The sequence below is a fragment of the Porites lutea genome, chromosome 8 (assembly GCF_958299795.1).
Source record: "Porites lutea chromosome 8, jaPorLute2.1, whole genome shotgun sequence".
NCBI classification, from domain to species: domain Eukaryota; kingdom Metazoa; phylum Cnidaria; class Anthozoa; order Scleractinia; family Poritidae; genus Porites; species Porites lutea.
The window spans coordinates 3,533,512-3,561,248 of record NC_133208.1 but is presented as its reverse complement, the minus strand read 5'-3'; the positions used below and the strand labels follow the sequence as shown (position 1 = coordinate 3,561,248).

The 27,737-nt window shown below is 40.7% G+C and overlaps 1 protein-coding gene across 1 annotated transcript; it reads right to left on the bottom strand.

Annotated features, from left to right (window-relative positions):
• Window positions 1-1,466: 1,466 nt before the first annotated feature.
• Window positions 1,467-27,461, bottom strand: LOC140945099 (uncharacterized). Its single transcript, XM_073394162.1, has 28 exons — window positions 27,378-27,461; window positions 26,129-26,454; window positions 23,962-24,965; window positions 22,880-22,935; window positions 22,616-22,630; window positions 21,335-21,553; window positions 20,316-20,354; window positions 19,999-20,057; window positions 19,190-19,394; window positions 17,411-17,566; window positions 15,727-16,016; window positions 14,792-14,872; window positions 13,560-13,687; window positions 12,535-12,606; window positions 10,556-10,614; window positions 10,225-10,307; window positions 9,669-9,783; window positions 9,218-9,285; window positions 8,168-8,241; window positions 7,635-7,775; window positions 6,571-6,648; window positions 6,336-6,425; window positions 6,056-6,127; window positions 5,354-5,523; window positions 4,679-4,777; window positions 3,584-3,871; window positions 2,924-3,040; window positions 1,467-2,080 (listed from the first exon to the last, which is right to left on the bottom strand). Exons 1-28 carry the CDS (start codon window positions 27,459-27,461, stop codon window positions 1,979-1,981), a joined length of 4,290 nt encoding a protein of 1,429 aa, XP_073250263.1. The 3' UTR covers window positions 1,467-1,978.
• Between the last annotated feature and the right edge of the window lie 276 nt (window positions 27,462-27,737).

The following is a 27,737-nucleotide window of genomic DNA, read 5'->3' as shown; positions in this document are numbered from 1 at the left end:
ACAGTAATTATACTGGATTCATGTTTACTGTTTATTTAGTGTCCAGCAGCAAACGTCGCTGCATCCCTTCCCACATCTCCTTATTACGTCAGTTATTTGATGCAGTGAATAAACCCTAGAATGTTATACATTCAATATGTACAGGTTCTGAATGCAGCTCTTACACTCTGAACAACGAGACCGACCGTAGCGTGTTGGCTTCACCAGTTGGCTCTATAAGGAGGTCTGACGACGTATTGGTTACAGCGTGGTACTGCTTTAATAGCACTGCTGGTACCAGAATACCCAACACGTGCGTGCCTATACACATGTGCAACACGGATGCGCCAGGATGGCTGAATGAAGACCATCCCGCCCCCCAGGAGGGCATTGTCGACAGACGTGTCTGTTTTCACTGGAACAGCAATTGCTGCAACTGGGCGATAACAATCAAAGTCAGAAACTGTGGACTGTTCTATGTGTACAGACTAGTTGCACCACCAACCTTTTATCTCCGTTATTGTGTCACTAAATAAAAGCTTACTAGACGCTCTCAATGGTAGACTTTCACTGTTTCGGTTAGCGGTGAGTATCGTGGCTCTTGAAGGCCTAAGGGGAAATTGTTAAAACTTTCTGCAGAATAATACAAAACGCAAGATTTATCATAGCGGTATCTGGCTAACTGTATAAAGGTCAATATCATAGGTTTCAAAGGCCTAAGGAGGAATTTATTAATTTTTTGGGGTAAAATAATACGAATGTCAAGATTTATTATAGAGTTATTTGGTAGTGAAACCTGCAAGTGAGGTTTTCGGTCTCCCAAAACCATAACGTGATTGACGAAAAACAGTTTCCTTTGCAGAGAATCGCTTTAACGCTTTCGCTCAGTCAAGACCAAAAAATGTGGAACTCGACACTATAATCAACGATTCCTTATATTGCCCTGAAGGCCTATGAATAAAAATTAGGGGAGGGGAAAATTTTTCAACTGTTGTATTTAAGGGTTGTTAAAAATGGAAATATGAAGTGCCGTGGATAATTAGTCAGTAGAGAAATACCACATAGTCCACGACCACAACAAGTTTCCTCTGAGCTCATTAGCCGACTAACTGGTTTGTGTGAGGAGGCAACGTGGCCGAGCTGGACTTGCAATTCGGATGCCTCGACTTCAAGTCCTGCTCTCACTGCTAGAAGGATTTGTTCTCGGTAGCCTCGAGTTCAAACCCTCGGCCATGCTTGTAAATACCCAACTGGTTCGCTTCCCACCAGTCAGTGGGATTTTTAACCCTGTTGTTTGATCAGGTTATTTGCTTCAGGCATTTGCTTGGTCCCACAAGCATTAGTGCTATAATAAATATTGCCGAGGGTAAAGAACGGAATTATTATTAATTATTAATATGTGTGTGTACCCTTAATTTCTAGGCAAATTTCTTTCCTTCTCAAATCGACATCATTTCCCCCCAAAACAACCAGAGTGCCCCCTCAACTTGTTTCAAAATGTGTAATGTATACTTTGTAAACCGTACAACTTTCACTCTTGAATGTTTAAATAACGTTTCATCTCTGCATGTAATATCCAAGAGGAATAAATTATCTGCATAAAATAGGAGTTCTCTCTAAAAAAATAATTATAATAAAAATGCTGCAATAACTGATCTGCCCTGCAGAAATGGTCACAAAATGGACTCATAGGGCAAACCGCTAGTCGTAAATTTGCTCAAAGGCACAAAACACCCTCAAGGCAAGAAGGTGAGTTGCCTTATTGCACAATTGTTTCCGGAAAACTGTTGCTAATGACGACGACGATGCCGATGTTGAACCGAAACCGATGATGACCATATAAGGGGCACATTTGTGCCCAGACCCTCTTTATTCGATCTCAGAGCGAGAGGAAGTTTGATACTTGTAATCGCGAGCATTCACTCGCATGGGCTGTCATTATTGGTAAAGATTTCCATCAACACGCACACAATAAAAGTCTCTTGTTAAGCACTTGCCGTCACGCGTCTTTTAACTGCTTTACAAGGTGAAGTCTGGCAAGACCTGCAGCCCCTCCAGACGCAAGCCAGGTGAAAGCTTGTTTGTTAGGATTGAAGCGAACCTAACAGGACAGCAAAATTTTGTGGTTAAACACAGTAGCAGATCCAGACCTTCAGATGACGGGGGGGGGGAGGAAGGGGGGGGGAATTTGGTTTTAAAATAAATGGGGCGGCCCACCCGGGCCCCTCCCCTGGACCCGCCACTGAAATAGACCTTCTCGGATTGTATGTTTTGTTTGCTAAATGCGGACCACGTGATATTTTCAAGGGAATTTACCTTTTTCTCTATTTATGTTATGTACATATGCACGTGTGGATAAAACGGCATTTTAAAGGAAGTGTTTTCTGTCCATAAACGGACACCTCGACAAGACGGACACCTACTTTTTTGTCCCTGCAGCTCTTCAGTTATTTCATTTGACTCCTTAGAAATCGGACAACCATTTTACACGGACATTTGACGAAGTGTAAGTGTGCCGCGTTTACACTTTCTTGATAAGGTTTCATAGACCCAGACATCAGAAAAAGCAAGTGATTTTACCAACTTATCACCACACAGGATATAATGATTTTGCTTATCCAGCAATATACCAATACATTAAAGAATATTTGTTGCTTTGTCTGTTTGCATTTAGTTCGAAAAACAAACAATACCAAATCAAAGTACATGACAAAAAGAAGAATAACGTGACACACAATTTCTGTTTAGGAAGATTGCGTTACAAGACTTTGAGTAATGTAATTGATATCGTCCTACTTACCTTAAGAGGCGCATTTAGTTCGAACAACAAACAAGGCCAAATCAAAGCACACGACAAAAAGAAGAATAACATGACACACAAGTTCTGTTTAGAAAGATTGCGTTACAAGACACTGAGTAATGTAATTGATATAGTCCTACGTACCTTGAGAATCGCTTGAGGATTGGTAAAGTTGTTGTAAGGGGCAGACTGCAGTAAGTTGACGTCTAAATGACGCTTCACTTCCGGATCGGATTTGTCGGCGATATCTGCAAACTCAATCTGTAAAAGGAAAAAGACTCCTTTCATCAGCCTCGTACCCAGTATTCCTCGGTTGTTAATCGCGCTCAGTTCCAAGCCTCCTCTGCTTACTCGGATAGCACGAACTGGATGGGGACGAAAATGGCCTTCTGTGTAAAAGTGGCTCTGGAAATCCAGTAACTGGTGTGCTACGTTCATGTTGGCAAAGCTCTAGTTACCATTTCGAGGTATGTAAAAATGTTTAAGTAGCGAGTTAAGGCAAATGCGACGACGACAGCGTTAAAGCCGTCACTAGAAAGGTGTTGTCGCTCTCTTTCAAATTTAATCGCTACAACTCCTGTCCGCTAGAGCACAATTTTTAATTAGAAAGAAGGAAGGTTTCTATCAAGCCTCACTTTCAATGAAGGCAAGGATAATCGGCACTCACCAAATCATCTACAAAACATACCAATATACCTTTGTACCAATCTTCAACAATCTTTAATATCCTCATGAGCTATTTTAAAATTCACGTGGATACAAAAACAACGACTGTTTACTTTCGTTTTCCACTAAATGACTTACAGTGTTAACATCGTAAAAGACAAGCTTGTACTGCTGGAACGTTTCTTCAGTGGTTCGTGGCAGAGACAAATCTTTCACTTCTTTACCAGTGGAAGTATCCAGGTAATTTTCTTTTGACCCCTCAGAGAGATTCGTGCCTTGCTTTTCACCGGCACTTTCACGGTCCTTATTAGTATCCCCTTTCTCTGTCCCTGCAATATATGCACCTTCGTTCTGAGAGCCCTGTTCCTGTCCTCTTTCTTTTCCGCCATCGTGATCAAGCTTTTCTAAGTATACTCTATAAATACCCTGCAGAAACAAACAAAGAAACAACTAGTAATAACTTAAAGGCAACAGTGTTTTGTCATGTGTGATCGTGACCGTCTTAATAAAAAAGGGCGAGTCCAGAGGGGGAGGATGAAAATATCAAAAAGCACTTCGGAGAGGTACTTAAAATTTCATAATTATCAAGAACAATTTGGAGGGGTACGTATAAAGGGCGATTTGGAGAGGCAAACATACGGTCCAACTATAACTGACACCTTGAGGGGTAAGGTCCAATATAAAGGGCATTCTAAAAGGGTACAGAGAAGGTCTAATTATAACAGTACTTTAGAAGGGTACTCAAGAAGAAAAGGCCACGCTCATATAAAAGGCACGTTGGAGAGGTAAAAATACGGTCTAAGTATCAAGGGCACCGTTTAAAGGTACAAATACAATACAATTAATAAAGCACTTTGGAGAGACACCATATTCTGTCGCTATATATAGAGCAGTTTGGAGCCAGTGTTTTGATCAGCACTACTATTGCTGGTTTGCACGAGACGTCACGGCTAGTCAAGGACAAAAGCATTTCTCTCCTCTGGGAACCAAAGTTCATTTTCGTGTGAATTCTGCGAGAAAAAAATTCAACTGTATTGACCCCCAACATGGCCGCCTTGTCACGTGGTTGTAAACCAAGAATAGCTTGTCCTAAGCGCTTTTACTATTCCCGTTATATCCCCCCTCGGATGTAAGCACCTCCGGTAATAAGCCGTCCAAAAACCCCTTCCTTGATAAATAAGCCGAGGGTTTGTAAGCGGAAGCTTATGGTAAGTATACAGGGTATTTACTTACAAATTTGGCACTTTGCTTCTTCCTGAGGTTCACTGTTTCGACTTCACCGGACGCATCTCCACAGGCAAGTAGCTTCGCCCAGTCGGATACATGTACAGACTGTGTGGAAAGGGAAGTACAAACTCTTCAGTTAGACGCAAAGCGAACAGGGAGACCAAAAGGTTCGATCAAGGTGTGGGTAGGGTAGGCAAGAATCGATCTTTTGTTCATGGGTGGGGTGGGGTGGGGAAAGTAGCCTGAGATCAGGCCCTATTTTGGATGTCAGGGTAGTGGGAAGTTGTGGTCGACAAAAGGGAGTTTAACCAATGACGTTTTTCAGTTAAACGACGTGGACTTTTCGCATTCTTGAGCCGTGATTTTGCTCCAGTTAGAGGCTCCAAGATTTTCCAACCAGAAACCTCCTTTCGCCCGAAACTTCGTTGACCTCATCTGCAAAGACTAACACGTGTTTTACCACCTCTGCTCTGGACAGTCAGATCGACAATCCAACACTCTATGATCCAGGCCATGTACAAAATGGTATTTCTGACAGTGCAGTGTGATGTGACAGTGAAGTTTTATTCTCAACAAATAAAAATCATTTTCACAAGAAAGGTTCAACACTTAGCCTCTTTTTGAAAGTGGGAGTTTTTGGAACTCGGGAATGGCTTGTTTCAGTGACATTTTCATACGTACCCAGATTGTGCTGTTGTGAATGGTAGATTTGGAGGTTTTGGCGAAGGATCTTTCGTTTGTAAAGTTGAAGGTTCTTACGATACAAGGAAGCCTTGTACTTTGATAACAATCATCCTCGCTGCTCATAACGGTCTCGGAGACAACAGACCAATACATTTCAGTTGTGTGTGCTGCAACAGATGAGCGTTAAAACGCTGTTAATGGCCCAAAATATATATTCAACAAAAACATCAACAATAACAACCAAACACAATAAAGGAAATTAATTAACTTTTTAGGGGTCGCCCATTTTTGGTAATCCATTTAGTCTTTTCCACACAATGAATGACAGAACCAACGAAAAAAGTGAAAAACACAGTAACCGCCGAGGATAATATTGGTTCCTTTCGCACATGGCGAAACGTTTTTTTTTAAAATTTGAACGAGATTATCTTTATTGAGTAGGCAAAGATAAGGCTAAAAGTAACACAAAAGCTTCAAAAATCCAGACAACCTCCTCAACACTTCTACAAGACGGAATTCTTCATCAAGCGGAAAACTAGTTCAGCGATTTGCTCATTGTATCTATAAGGCAGATGGCTCGCTAAAACGGAAAATCAGTCTCTTTTTGAAAGAGCTGACTCTATGTACAGAACAAGATGCTTTAAAGCATGAAGAAAAGAAACCACACGAAAATAAAAAAACTTCGAGAGAAATACTCACCTCGCCTGAAAGTCACAATGGGCATGTATGGATTCGTCAGATTCCATACCTTGTATTCTCGATCGTAACTACCTAGGAAAGAAACCCGACGACAGCAAAGTCTGTGCATATAATCTGAACTTATTAATGACCCCTTAAGGGACAAAAGAAATCACTTTTTCGAAATAGGTTACGATGAGAGCTTAGTCTTGAAACGTCTTTTAAATTTACTGGTTAACTAAAAAGCACATTAAACACGTGTAAACCAGCTTTATGAATGGAGGAAATTAGTTATTCCTACCTGTGGCAAAAATATTTGGATTTTCTGGACACCACGCCAAGCTTCTGACCACTGATGAATTTGTTATAATATGGAGAAAAGGCGCCAGACCTGCGTTGGACAACAATTGAACCAAACACAATCATTTAGCAAAAAAAAAATATATAGATCTATTTGCTTCCTTTCCTGCTAAAGAAAACAAATGGGATATGAAAGTTAACACAAGTCCTTTCTACTTACTAAAACTGTTACTTACAGAACGTCTTCCCTCCATCATCCTTTTGTCTTTTTAACAAACGTGATTCTGTCATAAGATTCCAGATTGCCACAGTTCCTGATAAGACAATGCCATATCACATGACAGCTAGCTTTGTACTTTAGTGGAGCTACATAATTATAGTCAACTTATGATAATGTCTTCATATTAGCCCTCTTAAAAGAACCGTTGTTGTTAACTAGTTCACATTAACTTACAACTCATTTGCCCACGGAAGTGTGGAAACTGACAGAGCAAAATAAAAATAAGTAGAAAATGTTGTCATCTCTGAACGGACAATATACAGCCAGGCTTACAAAGATGATCCCAGAAGGTTGCTTTGGGCATTGGGAATTGCGAACATGGAAACTATTGTTTGATGGTCACTTAAGCAACTCACTGCAGTGAGTTCGGTATGCCTATGGTGAAATGGCATGTGGTTCTAACATTCTATGGATGAAATTCTGCCGTCTGACCCTTCAATTTATTGAACAGTATTTACCGCGGTAGTCCTACGAAATCTAAAAGTATGACCACTTAAATGAAAGCTACTCAAGAGCACTACCCTCCTGTGGTACTGTTTTACTTTAAAACAAACTGAAAAAGGATCTAAGTTTTGAGTCTGCAAACAACATAATCCGGTGGGACCCTTTAAATGGAAGCTACTGAGCAACTTTCCCGCGAGTGGCATATAGAAGGGTAGGGGGTCTACGTAAGGTGGATAAGGTTGGATCGTGTGCATCCTCCTCCTCCTTCACATTGTCGACCTTATATCGATCCTACATCGATTCCTTATCGACCCTACATGAAGCCAACATCAGCCCTAGATTGACCCCACATGGACCCTACATCGCCCGCTCATTGACCCTTGTGATTTTTACCTATTCTAAAATTCACATTGCGATTTTCAATGAAAATTCAAAACAACCTAAAACGAACGAAATGTTTTGGAATTCTTGAGGGGATAGGGTGAAGCCAAAACTTCCGAGACATTGGGATGAAGATAGTTCAAAACCCTCAAGTTTGAAAAGGGCTGCTTTGTTAATCACAGAAATGATATTTACCATCAGAAAACCCCGTTGCAATTTTTTCATGCATGGAGTGAGGAATCCACTTGACACACCAGGCCTGGCCGCATTGTCCATTATAGGCCACGCCCAGTGCGCATGGCATTAACACAGCATGAGGGACGGCATGTACTATGACTGTGAATTGAAAAAAAAAAGTACTTAAAAGCTGAGCTTGCTAATTTCATTGTCGTATTACCAATACCCTGTTAGTTTACCAGAACTTTTAAAAGTTTACCATAAAGCTTCTAAGTTCCTGAAAACAGAAGCTGGTGTTATTGTCGGTGCCATTTTCCAGCATGATTTTACTCAGGAGCGAAGCGTTTCCAACGAAAAAAGCTTACCATTTTGAGAATAATGCAAAGATAGTTACGATAACAAATTAATTCATACATCTTTGCCCATGTTTACACTTACTGTTGAATAGAATCCCAACTACTAAAAATAAAACGCCTTAGACGTTGCCCAAGGTAGATACACAATTTAACTGGAGACAGCACTAACCCAAAAAACAAAAGATTTAGACTTACCAGGTGGATAAGAAGTATGGTCATTTGACTGCTTCATACACAACGTCGAGAATAACTCAGTTGGCCAGGGTATACTGCAAAGGTTAAAGCAAACATTATAGCAATGGTAGATGCACATGCTTGAAGCATGAAGAGGCAATTGTGGAGGTGGCGTATGATAACGTTTTAACAACACCAGCATTCAAGTCAATGACTTTCATGTATTTCACTGCACGCTTACAACAAACACCTCCGAAAGACAGATTAAGTATACGCTTACTATACTAATTTAGGACGAGGCAGCCTGGCCGAGCGTATAGAACGCTGGAGATGCAATGCAGAGACCCCCAAGTTCAATTCCCGCCCTGACCGATAGCTGGATTTGCTCTCAGTAGCCCCGAATTCAAATCCTTGACCATACTTGTAAATAACCAAGTAGTTTACCTCAGTCCAACGGGATTCTTAACCCCATTATGTTTGACTTTTAATTTTTTTCAGGCATTTTCTCAGCCCCACTAGTATAAACACTATTAATTCAGTCGAGGGTAAATAACGGAAAATTAGGATGTGTAATCAAATGGTGACGAGTGAAATTAGGGAATAATTTCACGCGCGTTTTGTCCAAATCCTAATAATTTCCCGAGCCATTTGGTTACCTATTAATATCATGGGTGACGAATTACATTAGCAATCTTGGATTTTTGACATGGTTATCCTGGATCGTATCGATCGAGAACTCCACACTCAAATGTTTAGACCTTAAATTTGGCTCATAAAGTTCAGAATTTTTCAGACTTTTTCGGCAAAGTACCTGTTAGAATCCTTCTTGATGTTCTCTTGTGTGTTCAGGTTTTCTAAAGCGTCTTTTTGTGCCCTGACATCTTCATTCACCGCATTTTAAAACTTCGTCGCCATCTTGACACTGAGACGTACGGAAGGGTTGCCATGGCAATTTTGTAATTTCACATGTGAAATTAAAAATTAAAGCTGAAATTTCGCGCCAAAATTAAGGAGTAATTCGTCACCTATGATATTAATAATTTTATTTAATTGATTCTCTATTTATTTTACCTGAAGATACGAATAAGGCCATCACTGCAGGCCACAGCCATCAAACCTAAACGGGAGAGGGCTCCATTCTGAAAAGCAAAGCAAAACACAACATTTGAATCGCTGCAAGTCCATTCCAGTTCATTATGCTATTTGACGACAAAAAATATCCGGGGAACTTGATGTTGGACACTAGGGAGTTCAAGCAAATTAACTGTTCAGTAATAACAAAACAGCAACAAACAAAGCGACTTGAATATTCCCGATATTTCGAACGGTCAAACTGTTCTTCTTCTTCAAGCAAAGCCGTTTTTGGTCGGCGCACGTCAACCGGAAGTGGACTTTTTGCATCCTTACAAACTTTCGGCCAAATCGTCACCACACAGCTGATTCTAATGTTTCACTGGAACATTTTCACGCAACGTATGTTACTGTTTAAGCATTGACTTACAATTATATACCGGTACCATACCTGCTTTTTAGTGGATAATTTAGGTTCCCATGTTCCCGAAGGACACCAACTGAGGTCCCATATGGCACCATAATTGTGAGCAATGCCAAGGGACAAAGTTGGTCCTGACCCAGAACTGTTGAAAGACATCAAAAGTGGTAAATAAAAGGATAATTAAACGGACAATACACAAGCCTCTTAACCGTCTGAACAAATGCAACCAATGCCAATGTGAGCAACCAAAATGAGGGAAAAAACAGAGAAAACCGGATTTCAATGACAGAGTTAAGTTGCAAGCATAAAGGAAAGCGAGGTCAGCGTTTGCTTGAGCATGAAATTTATTCGGGCGTACTTTTCAAAGACGTTCATTTTACTGTTTCGGACAGCCACTTATTTTTCCGTGATACAATTATCAAATGCCTAGAGGAGCTGAGGCAGTCTTATTTATAATTTCATCATTAAAATCTGGCATAATTTTCTGACCCGCTATTTAAGAGAGAAGACACAGTATATGTTATCAGAGGCACACTGCAAAATGGCAAAGCACAAAGCAGCTTGCTCAAAAATAAAGTTTTACCTTGCAGAATTGACCTTTAATTTCCCAACATCCCACAGCTGTATGAGTCCCTTCTTAGAAATGGTCTTATGTATAGAATGTACCTAGTGAGAGAGGATGTTAAAATGACGTGCTAAGGAAGCAAATGTTAAGCTACGAAAACACTAAAAGCTCTTGTCAATATTGAGGCTATGATCACATTAAAGCATCTATCTCAGCAGAAACGTATTGAAAGCTCTGCTTTGTCTACAGGCTTTCCTCCTCTTTTCCCCCCATCCCCGCTTTCTTCTACTTTCTTGAATTCTCTTTGTGATATTCCCCATTAGAAAGCCTGTTATGTGCAAAAAATTACCTGGTCCAGTGATCTGTGAGTGCTTATCGCCAGGAACTGACTTTCACTATTTCTGGAATCTAAAAAGAAGCAGTTCATAAAAAGCAACTTGAGCTAAAAATACAAATCCATAATTCTACAAGAGGAATCTTTATACAGTATGTGAAGGGCAGAGCTCTTTGTAATGGTCTGGAACAAGTTACCAGTCAAGGATCGATAACGCGAAGGAATCGTTCAACATGCAAATGCGATGACACACACGGGACCCCAGCTAGCGTCACCTTGATAAAGGTGTCCGCGAAATACAGGATCGTTTCACTTTGGTAGAAAACATGGGAAGACAAGGTTAGGGCTAACTGACGCTATCTCCGGTTAATATGGGGTACGCTTAAAGGAACAGTATCCCGTTACTGCGCATGCACCAAACTTTGAATTTTGGACAGGATGTCGCGAAATCAAAAGATGCGAGGAGAGTAAGAGAATCTTGAAAAATCCGTTTGCATCGCGCTTGGCCGGGTTCAATACGACACTAAAACTTCTCAGGATTATAGATCAATGATAATTTGTTCCTGTTAAGTTTTTATTTGGGCAAAATCTGGATTTTTTGGCGTTACTTTTATTGCCGTTGGCCGGAGGACCAAAAGATTGGAAGCACTTGGATGCCGATTGAAGGCTTATTTCTTCTGCTAGCTTCCATACAAGCTCAGATAATTGTGAAAGGAATACGCAGAAATGAAACAGCAACAATAAAGACTCTAAGAAAGAAACCGTTGAGACATTGATGTGACTGAGGAGATCTTGTGGAGGGGAGCTTCGTGAAGCAGAATGTTTTGCAACGACGCGTTAGTAAACTTTTAAATGAATCTGCTTACGGCCGACAAAATCGAACAAACAGGCGCTACACGTTTTGAAAAACTAGTGACATGAATCATAATATCATTCGTGACTAATCTTTGTGATGATTGATGGCGTTGAGATTGCATTTTTATTTATGTCTTTCAAACGTTTGAGGCTAGAACGCGAGCAAATCAGGCAGATATTACTGGACTTGGAGCGATTGACCTCTGACACGAGTTTCAAATTAGAAAATATGTTTTTAAAGCGAGCGGAACGAGATTTTCGGGTCGCGAGGCGGCCCGGCTAGCGATAAAATCGCGATGAGTCTTCGAACCGCGAGCCAAATTTTTATATAAGACGAAAGACTTCTTCGAAAGTCTAAAATATTACTTGAGAATATAAACAACAAATCTCTGTCGGCGGTGCGGTCCGGAAGGAAATCTTGTCGAGTCAATTTGACAGTTCTATTGTCTTTTGAGGAAAAAACAGATGACGCTCGCGCGTGCGCATAATCGGGACACTGTCCCTTTAATACAGGTTCCAATGCAATTCATCGTTGGAATTTCCCCCAAAAGAAGGTTCTCTCATTGGCTACTTCGCGATCACATGACATCCAACAATAAACTATTTCCCGCCAAAAGTCTTAACGGCCTTTAAAATTGTATGGAATCAAAGACTAACCGTGCGCCGCTGCGCGTGAATGTTGACCGCTTCTTTGTTTAAATATTGTTTAAATACCGTAAAATTCCGGAAATAAGCCCTCCCATGTATAAGCCCCCAAAACTCGTGAGGCAAAAAACCCTCCGTTAAATCGCCCCTCCAAATATAAGCCCCCCCCCCCGGAGCTTGTACTTGGAAATTGCCCTCAAATATAAAGTAAAACAAAGCAAAAACGGTAAATTTTCTTCCAACTATAAGGCTAGCCCAATCGATTTTGAAACGCAAATTTTTGTCCGCAGATAAGCCCCTCCAAAAATAAGCCCCTCAAAAAGGGCCTCTGAAAAATATAAGCCTCGGGGCTTATTTTCGGAATTTTACGGTACTGGATCAACTAAAGGTGAAGTCGATTATTTCACCCAGTCCATGACAGGAAGCTGTCGAGGAAAGAGAAAAAGGTTCGTAAACTGTTAAAATAAAATGTAATGCAACGTCTCCGAACGTACCAGGAATTGGGCACCAGTCCATGGCCCACACAGGTCCACCAACATTGAAAGTCACATCACCAAAGACTGAACCTATGGAAAACAAAACAACAAAATACACAGTCATGATATGAAAGTTAACAGACCATTCAGTGTTTTTTCCCCCTTTCAATAGACAGCGGCTTTAAAATTTTGTGCAGAGTGAAATTAAAATTTTTTCTTGACAATTTAAAACTGGTTTGAGCGTATCTAGCCTCCTCTGCAGCCGTTATTCGTGGTGCGTTGCGTGACGACATTAAAAGAATAGAAGACAAAGGAACATCCCATCAAGCGAGATTGAGAGCGTTTGAGCCGATTAACGCTAAGGGTGATCCCGCACCTATTTGAAAGATTGTTTGTAAATAGCCGGGAAAACAATAGGGATTGTCACGTAACAATGCCCCTATCCCTGAAAACAATGGAAGTGCAGATTAAAGGGGACCAGCGAAATAAGAGGTTTAGAACGGTGCAGGTCTACTGAACGGCAGAACCTATAAATGGCCGACTGGAGAAGCGAAGCGACTCCTCCAGAGTATAGAACAAAGGTTCACTGTCACGGGCCATCTGTAAATGCCTAATGTTGTATTACTAATGCTAAGTGTAATTTTAATTAGTCTGCCTAGCTGGCGGTTTGTTTCGGGAGAAAGAAAAAGCTGTGAAAGCGTGCGCGAAAAGCGAAGCGTGTAGCCAGCGTAGCAGGTGCAAAGGGGAGGGGGGAAAAGGGGGGTAGGGAAGTGGGAGGAAGGAAAAAAGGGAGGGGGATTGGGGAGAGAGAGTCAGGGTTACGTTTTTCCGTTCGTGTTTTTCTCCCTCCCCCCCCCCCCCCCACCTCCCCCTCCTCCCTCCTCTCCCTCCCTCTCCCCTTTTTGCGCTTGTCATGCAGGCTACGAGGCGCGCGCCCTATTCTGCTCGCAACTTCGGTGCTCATTTGCGGGCTCGACAAATGAAACCGCCAGCCACGCAGGCTAAAATTCAAATTATAAGTAACTGTCAGTGCATTCTCTTACTATCACTCTTGGCTGTGCTTCCAAATAAGGGCAGCTGTACTAGTTCTTCTCCGCCTGTTTTCTGTTTTGGCCGTCGAACCACAAACTGTGGTGACTTGGACGCTTTAGGCACATACTGATCTATTTCACTTTTAAAACAACATCAAAATTAAAAGTTAGAAACCAAATAAAGCTGTGTCATGATTTCTTAGATATTACTTTATCAACATCATCATCATCATCATCATCATCATCATCATCATCATCATCATGAAGAATGAAGAATCGGTGTTGATGTCTTGCAGAGTTAATTTTCAGCATTACAGTATTCTGCTTACAGAATTTAACATGTCCACAAAATCATCATCATTATCTCGATTAGGCTGGTAAAAGGCGGTTAGGCAACACACCAACCACTAACAAAATATGAAAGTACAAATTACATGCAACAATAAATAGAATAATAATAATAAAAAACAAATTAAAAAATTAACTAAGGTAGTTCTGAAATTCTTCAAGGGACGAAAACTCCTAAACCCAACGGCATCAGACAAAGCCAAAAATATAAGTCAAGGTGTTACATACTACTACTTGTGAATACTAGTACTGCGATGCTACTACGATAGTATTGCAATAGTGACGTTAAATTAATTAAATTTTTGGTGGAGGCGGCAGGGGGCGGGGAGAAGGAGGGAAGCAGGAGATATGAAAATACAGCAGATAAATAAAAAGAATAACGGATAGTATTTAAAAAAAAATCGTTTTAAATGCGGCAGACTCTGGAGACAAAAGAAGTTAGTACCTAACGAAAGTAATATTGATCCTTGAAATCAAAACCATGAAAAGACGGACAGCGGAACAAGATCATTACTATCGATAATTAGCGAAAACATCGAAATGGTTGAATCTGTGGTCATTGGCTATCGCAACACCCACAATAGTGATGCCACGATTGTACAATGTATCATAGAATAACTAATACAGTGCGCGCGCTCTGATTGGCTGAGAGGCGCGGTTGCCTGAGAATTTGTTTTGCTGTGCGCTCGCAAATCATCTATCCTCGGCGGGTGTTTTCCGCATAACGAGAACACCAACACCAATTTAAATTAAGTTTAAGGGGGCCCGAAGACACTTTTTCAGAGACGTTTTTACCATTTTCGTCTCCAGTTACAAGCGTGTAATCTTTTTTGCCGCCGCCATGCTGGAAATGAGAAGACCCTGGGATCAAGGTTGCTAAAACTAACTCGACTCACCTGGAATCAACCGCTGACCAATAAGATAAGGAGGGTCTCAAGTTAGGGAACAGCTCGTTGTGTTTGAATGCTTCCTTGCGCCTGCAGTGTGTGTGAAAAGAAACAACACTTCAAACCACTGACATAGTGAAAAACCGACCTCCAGCAAAATGGCATAAACATTGTTCACCCTTAGTGCCACGAGTACGCTACTCGCTAGGAAAAAATGTGAACACACCCAATTTTTCAGGTGCCCGCGTCTAAATTCAAATGGCCTGCGTACCGAGCGTTTCCAATCGAGTTATTGCGCGAAAATTGGGGCGTGAGCAAAAGAAATGGAAGTTAAAAGGAGGAGGGGGTGGGGAAAAGAAGAATAAAAGCTTTTTTTCTCTCCCTCCCCTCCCCCTTTATTCCTCTTTTTTGCTCTCGTCCTAACTTTCTCGACGAACTCGCGCGGAAACGCTTGTTACGCAGGCAAGAATTCAGACACGAATACAGGTCGAGGCATTGTACCCTAGCACTAAACTGGGTATTGGGTCCCCGTGAGCACACGTTTTCCGTTAGTTTCGCGACAACTCACTGCCTTGCATATCGATAACTCCTAAGCTACGTCCCAAAGTAATGCCTGACTGGGCGAGATGAAGATAACTTGACACAGTTAGGGCCTGTTTACATGAAGGTGGGGGACCCCAGATAGGTGAGGTAACATGCGGCGGTTCACCCCACCTATCATGTAACCGTGATCAAATTTAAATGAGGGATTATCTGAATAGGCGGGTTAACCCACCAAAGCGGGTTACCTCACCTACCTGGGGTCCCCCACCTCCATGTAAACAGGTCCTCAGTTATGGTGTGAACACAACGCCATTTTAGAGCCGGTGCGCAGGTACTGGTTTTGCGTGTGAACATAACCTTAGAAATGGTAATCTCAAGAAGATAACTACACTGTAACGTACCATTTTTCCGTCGCCTTATAAGCCGTGCTGTTTCTATTTCCAACAGAGTTAACATAGAGTTTGGCGTTTTTTTTACTTTCCCTCCTCTGCTGTAGTTTAAATCTGCTGTTCCTCTTTGTGGTGTCATCCCAAACAACAATCTCTTCGGCTTCATCAGAGTCTTCCAGTATCTCGCTACCGCTGTCTTCTATCTCCTCAATTTCAACGCAGTCTTCATCTTCGTCGTCCTCGTCTGAACTGATTACTACATAATCAGCATCGCTGGAGTCAGATTTGTCCTTTCCTGCAGGCTAAAGTTTCAATTTAGAGTTAAGCCTTCTTTACGTTCGAGAACATCAAAAATGACATTATTTGCAATATTGGCGAAATCGAACTCTTATTTTAAGATCTCTGTGTGTGTACCTTTAAATCAAATCTAATAGCAATGATGGGCAGCCATTTTCATTATTTCAAACTCTTCATGCACAAAATGTGTTTCTTTTCTGGCCGACAATTTTTTGTCTGCCCACCATTATTTTATAATCAAAATTTTCTTGCTCTTCTTACTTCAATAGTCAAACTTTTAGCCACTTGGTGAATAACTAAACAAGTAGGCTTCAGGGGTAGATCTTTGTTTCACCCTGTTTAAATTGGTAATGACATGTAGGAGACAGAGTTAGATCCATCAGATAGTAAAGTGCTACCCTTCGTTGCGGGATACCAGTGAACTGTACCTGGGAAATCTGTGAAACGTAAGTCCTGGGGTTCGTTTTATTTTGTCCTGCTTTTAATTACCCGCGTCATAAGTAATATAGTCAAACCTCCCGTACGCGACCACTCAAAATGCGAGGATTAAGTGGTCGCCGACGGGAGGTGGTTGCTTACGACAGTCAAATCACAGGGAGCCCATCCTAGAAAACACAGATTTTATTTGGAAGAGATTCATTGCACGCAATTTCTATTTCACGATATGAATAGTTTTATGTTGTCACTTAACGTTCTTCGCATACTCTGAGTAGTGTAGTACATACAGCGAACATAGACATCAATTCATGTCTCAAGTGGTTGTTTACAGGAGGAAAAAATAATGGAAAATTCTAAAACTTTCATCTAAAAATGGCCTCGGTCGCTTGAGACAAGAATTCGTTTAAGAGAGGTTCCAGCTGTTGTGATTTGACGGGAAAAAATTTGGTGTTTTGGATGGGTGGTCGCTCATGCTTAGGAGAGACGATCGCACATGGAGGTTCAATAGTCGACCCTCCCGTAAGCGACCGCCCAAAATACAAAGGGTTAGCGGTTGTCGAACTCACAGAAGGTCTTTTACGAGGGGAAGTCCGGACATATCTACATTTTGAAGAGAATGTATTGCATGTATTTTCAAGGTTACAATATGGGTAAATGTGGCTTACAATATCGACAGAGAGGTTTCAACTAGAAGGATTTCACCGAGAAAATTTGGGTGTTTTTGAGCGACGCACGTCAAACAGAAGTGAGCTTGTTTTCTCTTCTAATATGCCTTGACGCCACCAAATTTGTATGGCTAAGCGTCCTTACTCTTACAGAGACGATTTGTCCAAAGGTTTGTTCAAAATCCCAACTCGAGTGTGCAAAAAGTTCACTTCGGATTGACGTGCGTCGCTCAAAAAGGTTGTTGCTTAAATTCCCTATTCTTCAAAACTTCCCTAGAATATAAAAAAGCAGTTACCGAGTATCCCACGTGCCAGTGTTTCACGTGATTCTGTGCCACCATCCAACCCGTAAACACTTTGCCGCACGCCAGGCACTTATGAGACACAGCCTTCTCGCAGGTTTTTAGATGATCTTTGACGCTGACGATAGACGGAAACTTCTCCAAACAGCCCTGGGAAAAATAAATTAAAAAAGGACAAAATTTGCGGCAAGAAACATTGACTGTCTCTAGTCATTTTTAACGTTACAGCTTCGCATGTAAGTCTTTACAAATACAGCTTAGGTCGGCAATAGATCAGTAGTGTAAATAACAAATCAATCGCCTTATGAACGATACTCAAGGGTGATGTTACACGGGACGATTCGACCCACCTTTAGGCCAAAACGGCGTTAACAATGTTGTGACCAGTCGAATCAATGTGGCATCAATGTTGCAACACTGTGTTGTGCTATCGATCGTCGTAACGAATCGTCCCGCCCATCTTCGTCAAAGGAGACAACGGCGATTTTTAGCGAAACACAGAGCTTTAGAACAATGTTGTAAGAATTCATATCAATGTCGCATCAATGTTTCAACACTGTGCTGCGCTAACAATCGTGGTTGCGAATCGTCCCGTGTAACATCACCTTTCATCTTTGCCAAAAGAGAGGATTCTTCTACAACAAAGTTAATCAAATAGTTTTTGTAAATATTAGGTAAGACAAGCGCATAAGAGCCAAGAGGTCCACATCATGGCCTGAACAAATCATGAAAGATAGGGGAGCCTAGTGGAGAATCTATATGTTTCTCCAGTGGAATCTAGTCGTGTGTATAGGACAACCCTCGTTGAAACGTGATAACTTCGACAGAAACGTTGATAGTGGATGTTTACTATTTTTAAAAAAGGTTTTCGGAAAATCCGCTCAGGTTAGGAAGTTAATGGAACTCGACTGTTTGGGTTATTTCAGCGAAAGATTTCCGGGAGCAACGGGACATCTGAAAAGGTAGTCCTGTTTTTCCGTAGGGAATGTTCCCAACGGAAATTCGTGTTCCTTTTCTTCAAAGCCATCTTTGATACCAGTTCCAGGCCTTCGCGGCTATTTTTCCTAATAAGTAAAAATGGTAAACGCGATTCCGGGACGAATCCTCAATAGAGAGGAGAAGTGCGACGTTATGTTACCATGGTAGCAAGATTTCTGGATCTCAACAACCTGTCGTGACAGTGGTGGGCAATTGCATTGTCAAATGATGGATGAAAAGCATGAGCTATCGTTTTGTTCCTTAAGTGCAATCATTCTCAGGAAAGTCGTAGATGTCAATTTTTTTAGTTTTTTTTTTCTACCATCTTTGCAGGACCAAGGTTCATTGCGATCCAAAAATTCGTTACCACGGCAACGCGACGTAACGTCTCTTCCTTTCTATTTTGCTTACCCTTACACATATAAAAGGTAAACAACCCATATTTGGTAGAATACAGCGTTAACACATACATGACAGGACTATCAACAACAATCAAAAATCGATACACGCAGGTTGCAAAGAAAATCATTTTTACAGCTTGCCATTCAGGCAAGTTGAAGCTAACATTTATTAGCCCAGACGTCATTTCAACTAGCCCAAAAGCTTTTTGAAGAGCAGAATTGATCTCAAAGTTCTTCTGTTTTTCGAATTCCTCAAAAAAGATCACTTGCCCGTCGGGCAAGTTGCAAACAGAATTCACTAGCCAAATTGCAAAATCCACTAGCCCCGGGCTGTCGGACACCACTTTCTTTGCACGCTGTACACGTCACTCCCAGAGGGGCCTGAGATAGTTACCTTACAAGGGCAATTGATATTTTTCCCAGCCTCCACCGTCTCCGACCACCGCTCTTCCAATTTCTGGGAGACTTGTCTGCCTGGAATTGCGGTGATCAGTTGGTCAATGTCAGATTTCTTTATGGGTTTATCACTCTCTTCTGCTTCATCCGTTTTGGACACCATATCATGATCTGTTGCTAATTGGTGAACTTTGGATAAGGCCCTGAAAAAGAAAAATCAACGGTGTTTGCTCTATCCTATCATTGTGGGAAGAATGAGGTCGCTGCGAATCTCTCAGACGAAACAATACATGAATGACCTAACAATGTCCTCGTCGCTAAAAATAAAAGCAAGTGTGATTTTAACGGGCCAATGAAAATATAGCCTGCGTCGCAAACGAAATCAAACCACGCCCGTCTGCGAAGCAGCACCAAGTATTCACCAAACGAACTGCTTTATTATTGAGGCGATCACAGTCACCTGGATACAACTGAAGTGAAACTGCGTATGGTTTGGTTTTCATATCATAGTCCCAAACAATAAAGAACGCAAGGCAATCTGAAAAATTATGGAAACCAACCTTTACCAAGCAGGATTGTGCATATTCTGCCATAGCATGCTTTTCTGTAAAGAGTTTGGAAGAAATACCTACGGAAAGCATTTTTCTTTTACCCCTCCATCCCTTTCCCGGGTGCCGGTGACAACCTTACCCCACCCTGCTGCATAACTTTGCCTCACAGTGAGGGATTCTTCCCATCACATCGTTTACCAGAGGCAGATTTGACAAAAAACTTGGAAGTGATTAATTTTTTTTAGTTGTTACCAACCTTGATGCCGCCTTTCTTCTGACTCGCCCAGTCTCTGTAACTTCAGGCTCTGCAGCTTCCTGAGAAACAAAGGCATTCAAGCCATAAATCGTTACACCTATCACGTCTTGTCGGGAGTAAATGAAGGGCTGGATTTTTATATTTTACAATTTAGAAAGTAGGGTAAGAAACTGCTAAGCTCATGATTAACACAAAACAACAGACAATGCATAAACTTGAAAATAATTTATTTTCTCTAGGGACAAAACAGTTTGAGACCAAAACGGATAATGGTATAGTTTTGATCAAAATTAGTGTCACACAGATGTAACACGTACCTCATTTTCCTTGGTTTGATCATTGCTATCAGTTTCACTCTAAGAATAAAAGAAAAAATAAAGCAATTGTTGTTATCTCCTTAACCTCAGGTTTTATTTTTATCCAGGGTTCAATACGTAGTAGTGCGCGCGCGTGAACCAGCGTCGTTTTGACGGGAAAACGCGATACCCTTTGTCATTCTACAAAAAATTTTAGCCAAAAGTGTAGTACTGACCGAAACAAATAATCAAATGTGAGAAGTTTTATCATTTGCGATCAAATAATAACCGTGTTAACTATCTGGTGAAACAAGTAAAATGAGGCTTGACGGGGTGTCTATTTTTTGAGAATACGCGAAAAAAACTTTCTGTTAATTCTCGTCCTTCCAGTCGTCCTCGTCTTCAAATCTAAAGGCCTCTTAAGACCCTTCGCCCAGTGACAACCAAAAGTTATTCAAAAAGTGCTTAATTAACAAATGATGAAGCCTCGAGACTGTGCTAAGTTCTATTGTGAAGCACGCAGGAAGTGGCTAAAGCACAAAAGACGTGGAGGCAAAAACAAGAGATGTAGTCCCAACTTCTTGAGCGCTCTAACCGTTTTCCAAGTGCTTTAAACCAGAAGAGAGCTTAGTCAAGGCTTCTTTATTTGTTTTATGATCAAGAATCCGTTAAATTTCCCAGGCATTACTTTCTAATTTTCAAAACAAACTTTTGGCAGATGGCGTGATCGTTTTAAGTCCGTGTTTCATACGCTCATAAAGCACGCTTTTTCAACCGATCATAGCCTGTCAGATGGTGGGAATCACGCGTAAGTGAAAGGCGCACGAAAATATGAGCGCGTGATCTAGGAAAAGGGGGCGGTGGCGGGAAAACCTTCCTCTCCCCAGTCTCCTCTCGTTTTATTTTCGTGTTCACGCTTCCTCAATTTCGCGGACCCGACAAACCCGGAGCCTGGAACAGGCTAAACCAATCAGAATTCGCGTTATATCGGAACTTTATCATGATATGAACTAGCTGCGTGAATGAAGGTTTTCAAGTACCTCAACATGTTTGGTCTTCATATGATATGTAAGTCCTGGCACACTGTTGTATTCCTTTCCACATATCTCACAGGAAAACTTTTCTCTCTCCTCCTCTTTTATGCCACACGTTTTTCTGTGCGTCACATATCCAAGAGCTGAAGCGAACTTAGCCCCACATCCTTCATTTGTACAAATTAATTTCTTTCCATATTTTGTCTGTTCCTTCAGTAGGGTGACCTAATGAAGAAACATGGCAAAAATACTTTCATTCATTGATTTAGTACCACAGTCTAGTTTAAACGTTCATGTGCGACTGCCTCTAGTAAGAGACCGGTAACCTGTCAAGTCGCCCGAATGTCATCTCGCCCAAAACCCAAGTTAAGTCGCCCAAAATGCTGAGTCATGTCGCCTGAATTTTATCGGGTGAAGTGCACAGAGAAACAAAGTCAATTTTTGTCAAATAAAGAGTTTCTGTAATATATCTCGTTCTTTAAACCATCGTGAGACGAAACGAGCAGAATGAATGTGTTACATACCTCGTTCTTAAAGTAATGATGAGACGAAACTACCGGAGGGTGTAAATGTGTGCATGTAATATATCTCGCTATTTACCCCTTGATAACAACGAAACAAGGGCGATAAATGAGTTATATATCTCGTTCTTTAACCTTCGATAAAACGAAACAAGCGCGACAAATGTGTAATAAGGATGTTATGATGTTTTTAAGCATGATAAAACTTTGAGCCACATAACTCAGCTTTTCGGGTGACTTAACTAAAAATTTCGGCCGACTTGACCGTAAACTCCCTCCTAAATACCCCAAACCCTTAAACTGCTGCTGTCAAATCCTTACAGCTAGAACCTCTGGTAAACTAGTACCGCAATGGACCTGTAACCGACCGCCACCACTGATTTGAACTGATCAGTTGATAATTTTCCAGTGTTTTTAACCTCTTATAAATGATCACTTGACACTTGGTCTGAACTCCATGTTCGTTGTATGTGCTACTCGGAGCATACGAAAAGTCTTTAGTGACAACGTGGAACTGCACATTCAGTAACTTAGACATTGCGTGTAATAAAGTATCTTCATAAAGAAAACACGGGTAGACCTCGAGAACGGATAAGACAAAATTCCTGTGGTTCGATTCTTGTAACTAAACATCTCCTTCGCAAGTGACCTTAAGGTCTTCGTATTTTGTTTAGACTGTACATGTATGAAATTTTTAAAATCTAGTTAAATTTTACTAGAAGGTATTCGTATAATGGAAGGAACATCCCAGGGGATGATTACCTACCTCTGAAACCTCTCCCTGCAATACAACAAAATACGTTTTAGTATAAGAAGCAACAAGATTGACATGTACCTCATAAAACAGTAGTGCTGTTAAGCATATATTCGAGAATATGCAAACATGTACAATCGCGAACACCAGGGGTACTTCAGGGGAGGTGGGGGGGAGGGGGGTATTTTGGGGGTGTTAATGCTATGGCAACCATTTCGTTATCCTGAATACAAAACATGTTCATACTAAATACGGGACACAACATAGTTTTCATACCTTACGACGCTTTGCTTTTCTTCCCAATTTCTTGGTTGAAGTGTTTTCTTTGGTACCTGAGGTATGAGAGAGCAAAATCTTTAGTGTCGTAAGTGGAAAATGGTAGAAGCAAGTAAAATACATGTACCTAGTGTAACAGGAACGACCTGGTGACGTAGGATTACCAGGGAGTAAGTCAACTACAACTTGGTATTCGGTCAAAGTTCACTGAGAAACAAATGAAGTCGGGAAACAGCACCCGATGAGATTGAGGTCGATTTAAGGCTGTCTTTGCTGAAGCCCTTACAAGCCACAGGGCTGGTAAGCCTTTACAACCACTTGACTAGCCTGAGAAAGCCGACATTTCAGGCGACACTACTATTGGTTTCCCCGCCAAATGACGTCTGAGAAACGAGCGCAGAAATTCCATACTGATGACGCGTCACTACCCAGATCTGGGTAGTGCTTCTGATTGGTTCAAGCAAATTTCTCACGGGGCACGACCAATCAGAAGCACTACCCAGATCTGGGTAGTGACGCTTCATCAGTAAGGAATTTCTGCGCTCGTTTCTCAGACGTCATTTCGCGGGAAAACCAGCTGTTTTCTCAGGCTACCATTTGACAGGCAGTAAGGGAAAGCGGCACATTGCAAATGGATGGAGCAAAGCGGGAACATCCGAACTTGCTAAGGGGAAGACCACCTTATCGCCTGAAGATCCATTTGAAACTATAAAGAGGAGATCCTTATCACAAAGCTAATTGGCAGCGCCATCGAGTTAAATAGCTCCTCCATTGCTTATATCAGTGTACTTTAAAAAGATGTTATGTTTCTGACATTGTTGATCATTACATCAAGTTGGTTGTTGCCTTTCTATTCCATTATGATTAAATAAAATGCAGAGATGGAAGTTTGAAAAACGAGCACCATTGTACTTGATTCGAGAAATTTAATTACCTTGAAAAACGGTGATTCGACAAAATCGCGAAATTTAAGTGCCGCGAAATATTTCTATTTCAAATTCGCGAAATTAAAGTCGCACGAAAATAGGTGATAGCAAGGGAATAAAAATGTTGTACTCTACCTGTATTATCCCATAACTTACTGTTTTCTTTTCCATTTAGCTCCTTTGCATCGGTTCTTGTAACCCCAGGAGTGCAAGATCCATCAACACCATCATCATCATCATTATCAACATCATCACCATGACGATCATCTTCAACGTAATCATCACCATTTTTGTTCTCACCAACACCACTAGAAGATTCCTCATTTTCTTGTTGCTCATCTTCAACCTTGATAACAACCTGATCACTGCAACCAACACTGCGCTTTTCTTCTACTTTTTCCTTCTCATTATTATTGCTAACACTCTCATCATTACATTCTCTAACAGAATCAACATCCTCGCTTGTAATATTCGTTCTTTTGGGCTTTCTCCCCCGTTTCTTGGGTGTCTTATATGCCAGTTTTTGCGCTACATCGGTTTCATCGTCCTCATCACTATTCACTTCCATCACACTTTTTCTTTTCCGCCCTCTTTTTCTTGAGGAACTCTGCAAATTATCATCTTTTGACTTGTCCACATCAATGTAGAAAATCTTTCGTGGTGTCCGAACTCTTGAGGAAGTTCTCCTTGCCGGTGTTATGTCGCTTGAGGGTATTTTTTCGTTAGCGTTCACCCGAGATGATGACGAAATCTCACTTAATTGGTCAGGACATGGACTTGCCAAGGACGACACTTCACTGACATTACTTTTAAAATCTGCTTTTCTGGGTCGACCTCTCTTTCTTTTTGACGATCCTACAAATCTAGCATGATTCTCACTACACAATGAATTTGCATCGGATACACTAGTTCTCGATTCTAACACAGAATCACTTGAGTCTTTACTTTTTTCTAAAGAGACTTGATTAGCTGAGCTGCCTGAGCAGCTCACATTTCCGTTATTTTGAGAACCTGAGGCAGACATGTCACCCAAGAAGTCACTTTGCGAGTTTACTTCTGAAGAATTCTCAAGGTTAATGCTCTCTGTTCTTACTTGTGTTGTCTTGTGGTTTGAAGAGTTAGAAAATGGTGCAAAGGTATAAGCTTCCTTCTCTTTGAAGCTGCAGAAAAAATTTTTTAAAAAAGGATAATGTAATGATAATTCAAACACCTATCCTTTCCTCCTGTTTAACCCCCTTTAATAACTCTTTCACTGCCAGAGTGCTTGATGGAGTTTGTAAGGTGACTTTAACTTTTAAGTCTGTGGATGAAATCCTATGATGTTACCATTCAAATGAATCCTCTTTAGCAGTACTTTCACACGGTACTATTTTTTCAGTATGTAGTTCTAACTTTTGAATCTGTGAATGAAATCCTATGGTATGACCATTCAAATGAAATCACTTCAGCAGTACTTTCACCTGGTACTATTTATTTAGTATGTTGTTCTAACTTTTGAGTCTGCGGATGAAATCCTATGATGTGACCATTCAAATGAAAGCTCTCTACTTTACTGTCATATGGTGCTTTTTGTTTTTTAAAATTTCACAAAATGGCATTTGGAAATTTGCTTTTGGTTAAAATTGGCAGTGAAAGGGTTAACCACTCCTCAGATTGTCAGCTATCCCATTTTGCTCTATTTTCCTTCCTCATATATCCATCTCACTCCAAAATCTCTTCTTCTACCACAGATCCTACATCTCAGGGCTGTCATTAGGGATCTCCCCCTGCTTACTATATGACCCCAGGTCAGGTTTCACTGAACAAAGGAAAATACAACCAACAGAACTTCTTGGCTGTTCACTTTTCACATCCTACTTATTGCATTTTCCCAGCAACTTAAAATCATTGTGAAAGCCATGAGTATTGGTTCCTAAATCCTCCATCCAACCCCCTAGTCCCTACCGTTAGAGCTATCTCACAACCCGTATGTCACAACTTATAAAATCCATGTCACAACTGCAAAAGCAGAGGCTACCAGGTGCTGATATACGTGTAGCAAAGTCATGATGTATACAGTAGCATGACCTCAATCAGGCCATGGTCAAGAGGCTGGGACCACAAATTTTCCCCAGCTACTATAAAGAAAGCGGCCACGGGCTACTTTCATAGGAAAATAGAACAAAAATAGAACAAAAAAAACCTAACTGTTTGATTCCCTGCCTACTTGTTGTATTTACCCAACAACTTGAAATCTTAGGGACAGCCCTGTCGAACAAACCTCCATTTGATATATTTTTTTAATCACAGTTTCAGCAAAATATTTAAGTTGTATTGTAGTTACCTTGGACTTGACAATGGACTGACCAATGGACTTCCACTTTCACCATCTGAATGTTCAGCAGCTCTGTGGTTTCGCAGATGAACCCGTGATTGAAACAACAAGTTGCACTGCTCACATTTAAACCTTCTTTCACCAGAGATCAGGTGGTTGGCTTGTTTTAAGTGATACTTGAGTCCTCCGAGAGAGCTGAAGTCCTGATTGCAGTTTTGTGCAGGGCATATAACCATTCCATTTTTGGAAAGTTCCTCTTTCAGGCTTGCAAAATCTACTTTGGGTGTTAAATCCCCTGAATCTTCCATAGAGGAAATTGTGAGTGTAAAATGACACTAGGACAAAGAAATTATCCAGAAAAACTGAGTGCCACTAAGGATTGTAAATCTTGTACTTAAAATGGGCTGATAATTATGTTGACAACAGAGGCAGCCTTTATGACAATTATGGAAGTGAAGTTAATGCCTATCTATTAAATAACATTTGTAATTAGTTTGTAAATTGCATATAGGATTGTATTACTATTACTAATCTTTATAACATTTTTACTTTATATACAATATCCTTTCATAGTTTGATAGTTTTGCTTTTTATATTGTAGATTTTAATTCAATTTTTTTTATTTGTAGTACATTATAGTTTTTCATTTTTTATATTGTAGTTGTTAACAGGTGAAGAGCCACTAGGTGGATACACTGTTAATAAACCATTATTATTATTATCATTATTATTATTATTATTATTACAATTATGTCGTGATTAATTCTTCATGATCATTGCAACTGCTAACATAAAAGAAAAACAAATTCAATTAACGATGGCTTATGCATTACCGTGTTGAATACAGAAATAACACTGACTAAAACATTGAACCCCTATCTACAGTAAGTGTGAACTTAAGGGAAATTTTGCCTTGGGAGGGGGGGTGTAGTCAGGAAAGTGTCTAATGAGGATATGGTTGAATTCCCTTGCAACCAGCCAATATCAAATAGTTGACATAGTTGTTGCTGGGAACAAGAAAGCCATACAATAAAAATTGTATATGAACCACGCTTGAAACCAGAAATAACGAGGTTATATTTTGGTAATTGAGATGACAGGACTCATTTGCATATATCGGAGAAGTAAGATTATCAGAGATTATATACCGTACTGTATCACAATTTTGTAAAATAAATTCACAAATAAACTTTGGAATTAATCAAAGAACGGGAATATTAGAATAAAAAGAAAACTGGAACCAGGTGAAAAAGGATACGCGGACCACAGTACGTATCGAACCAGCGACCTCACAACGTGCCTCGAGTTTGGGGTTAGAAAATCTACGCAATGTAAACGACATTTTACCTAACGAGACATTAATTTAACGAAGAATTATGTAATTAAGCTTGTAAATAACGAGACGATAGCCTAAGTATTGCAAAACTAACCTTCAAATTCCACAATGTATCAAGTTAACGATGTTGAACAGGCAACCATGTTGGATTTCTGGAAGGCGGAGAGGAGAGACTGGTACGAAATTGTATTTTTACTTCCTGTCGACCCCTGTCTTTTCTTTCACATCCGGTAAGTTGATCAAATATTCAAGATGAGGCTCGTTGGTTACCGGTCTTTTGTT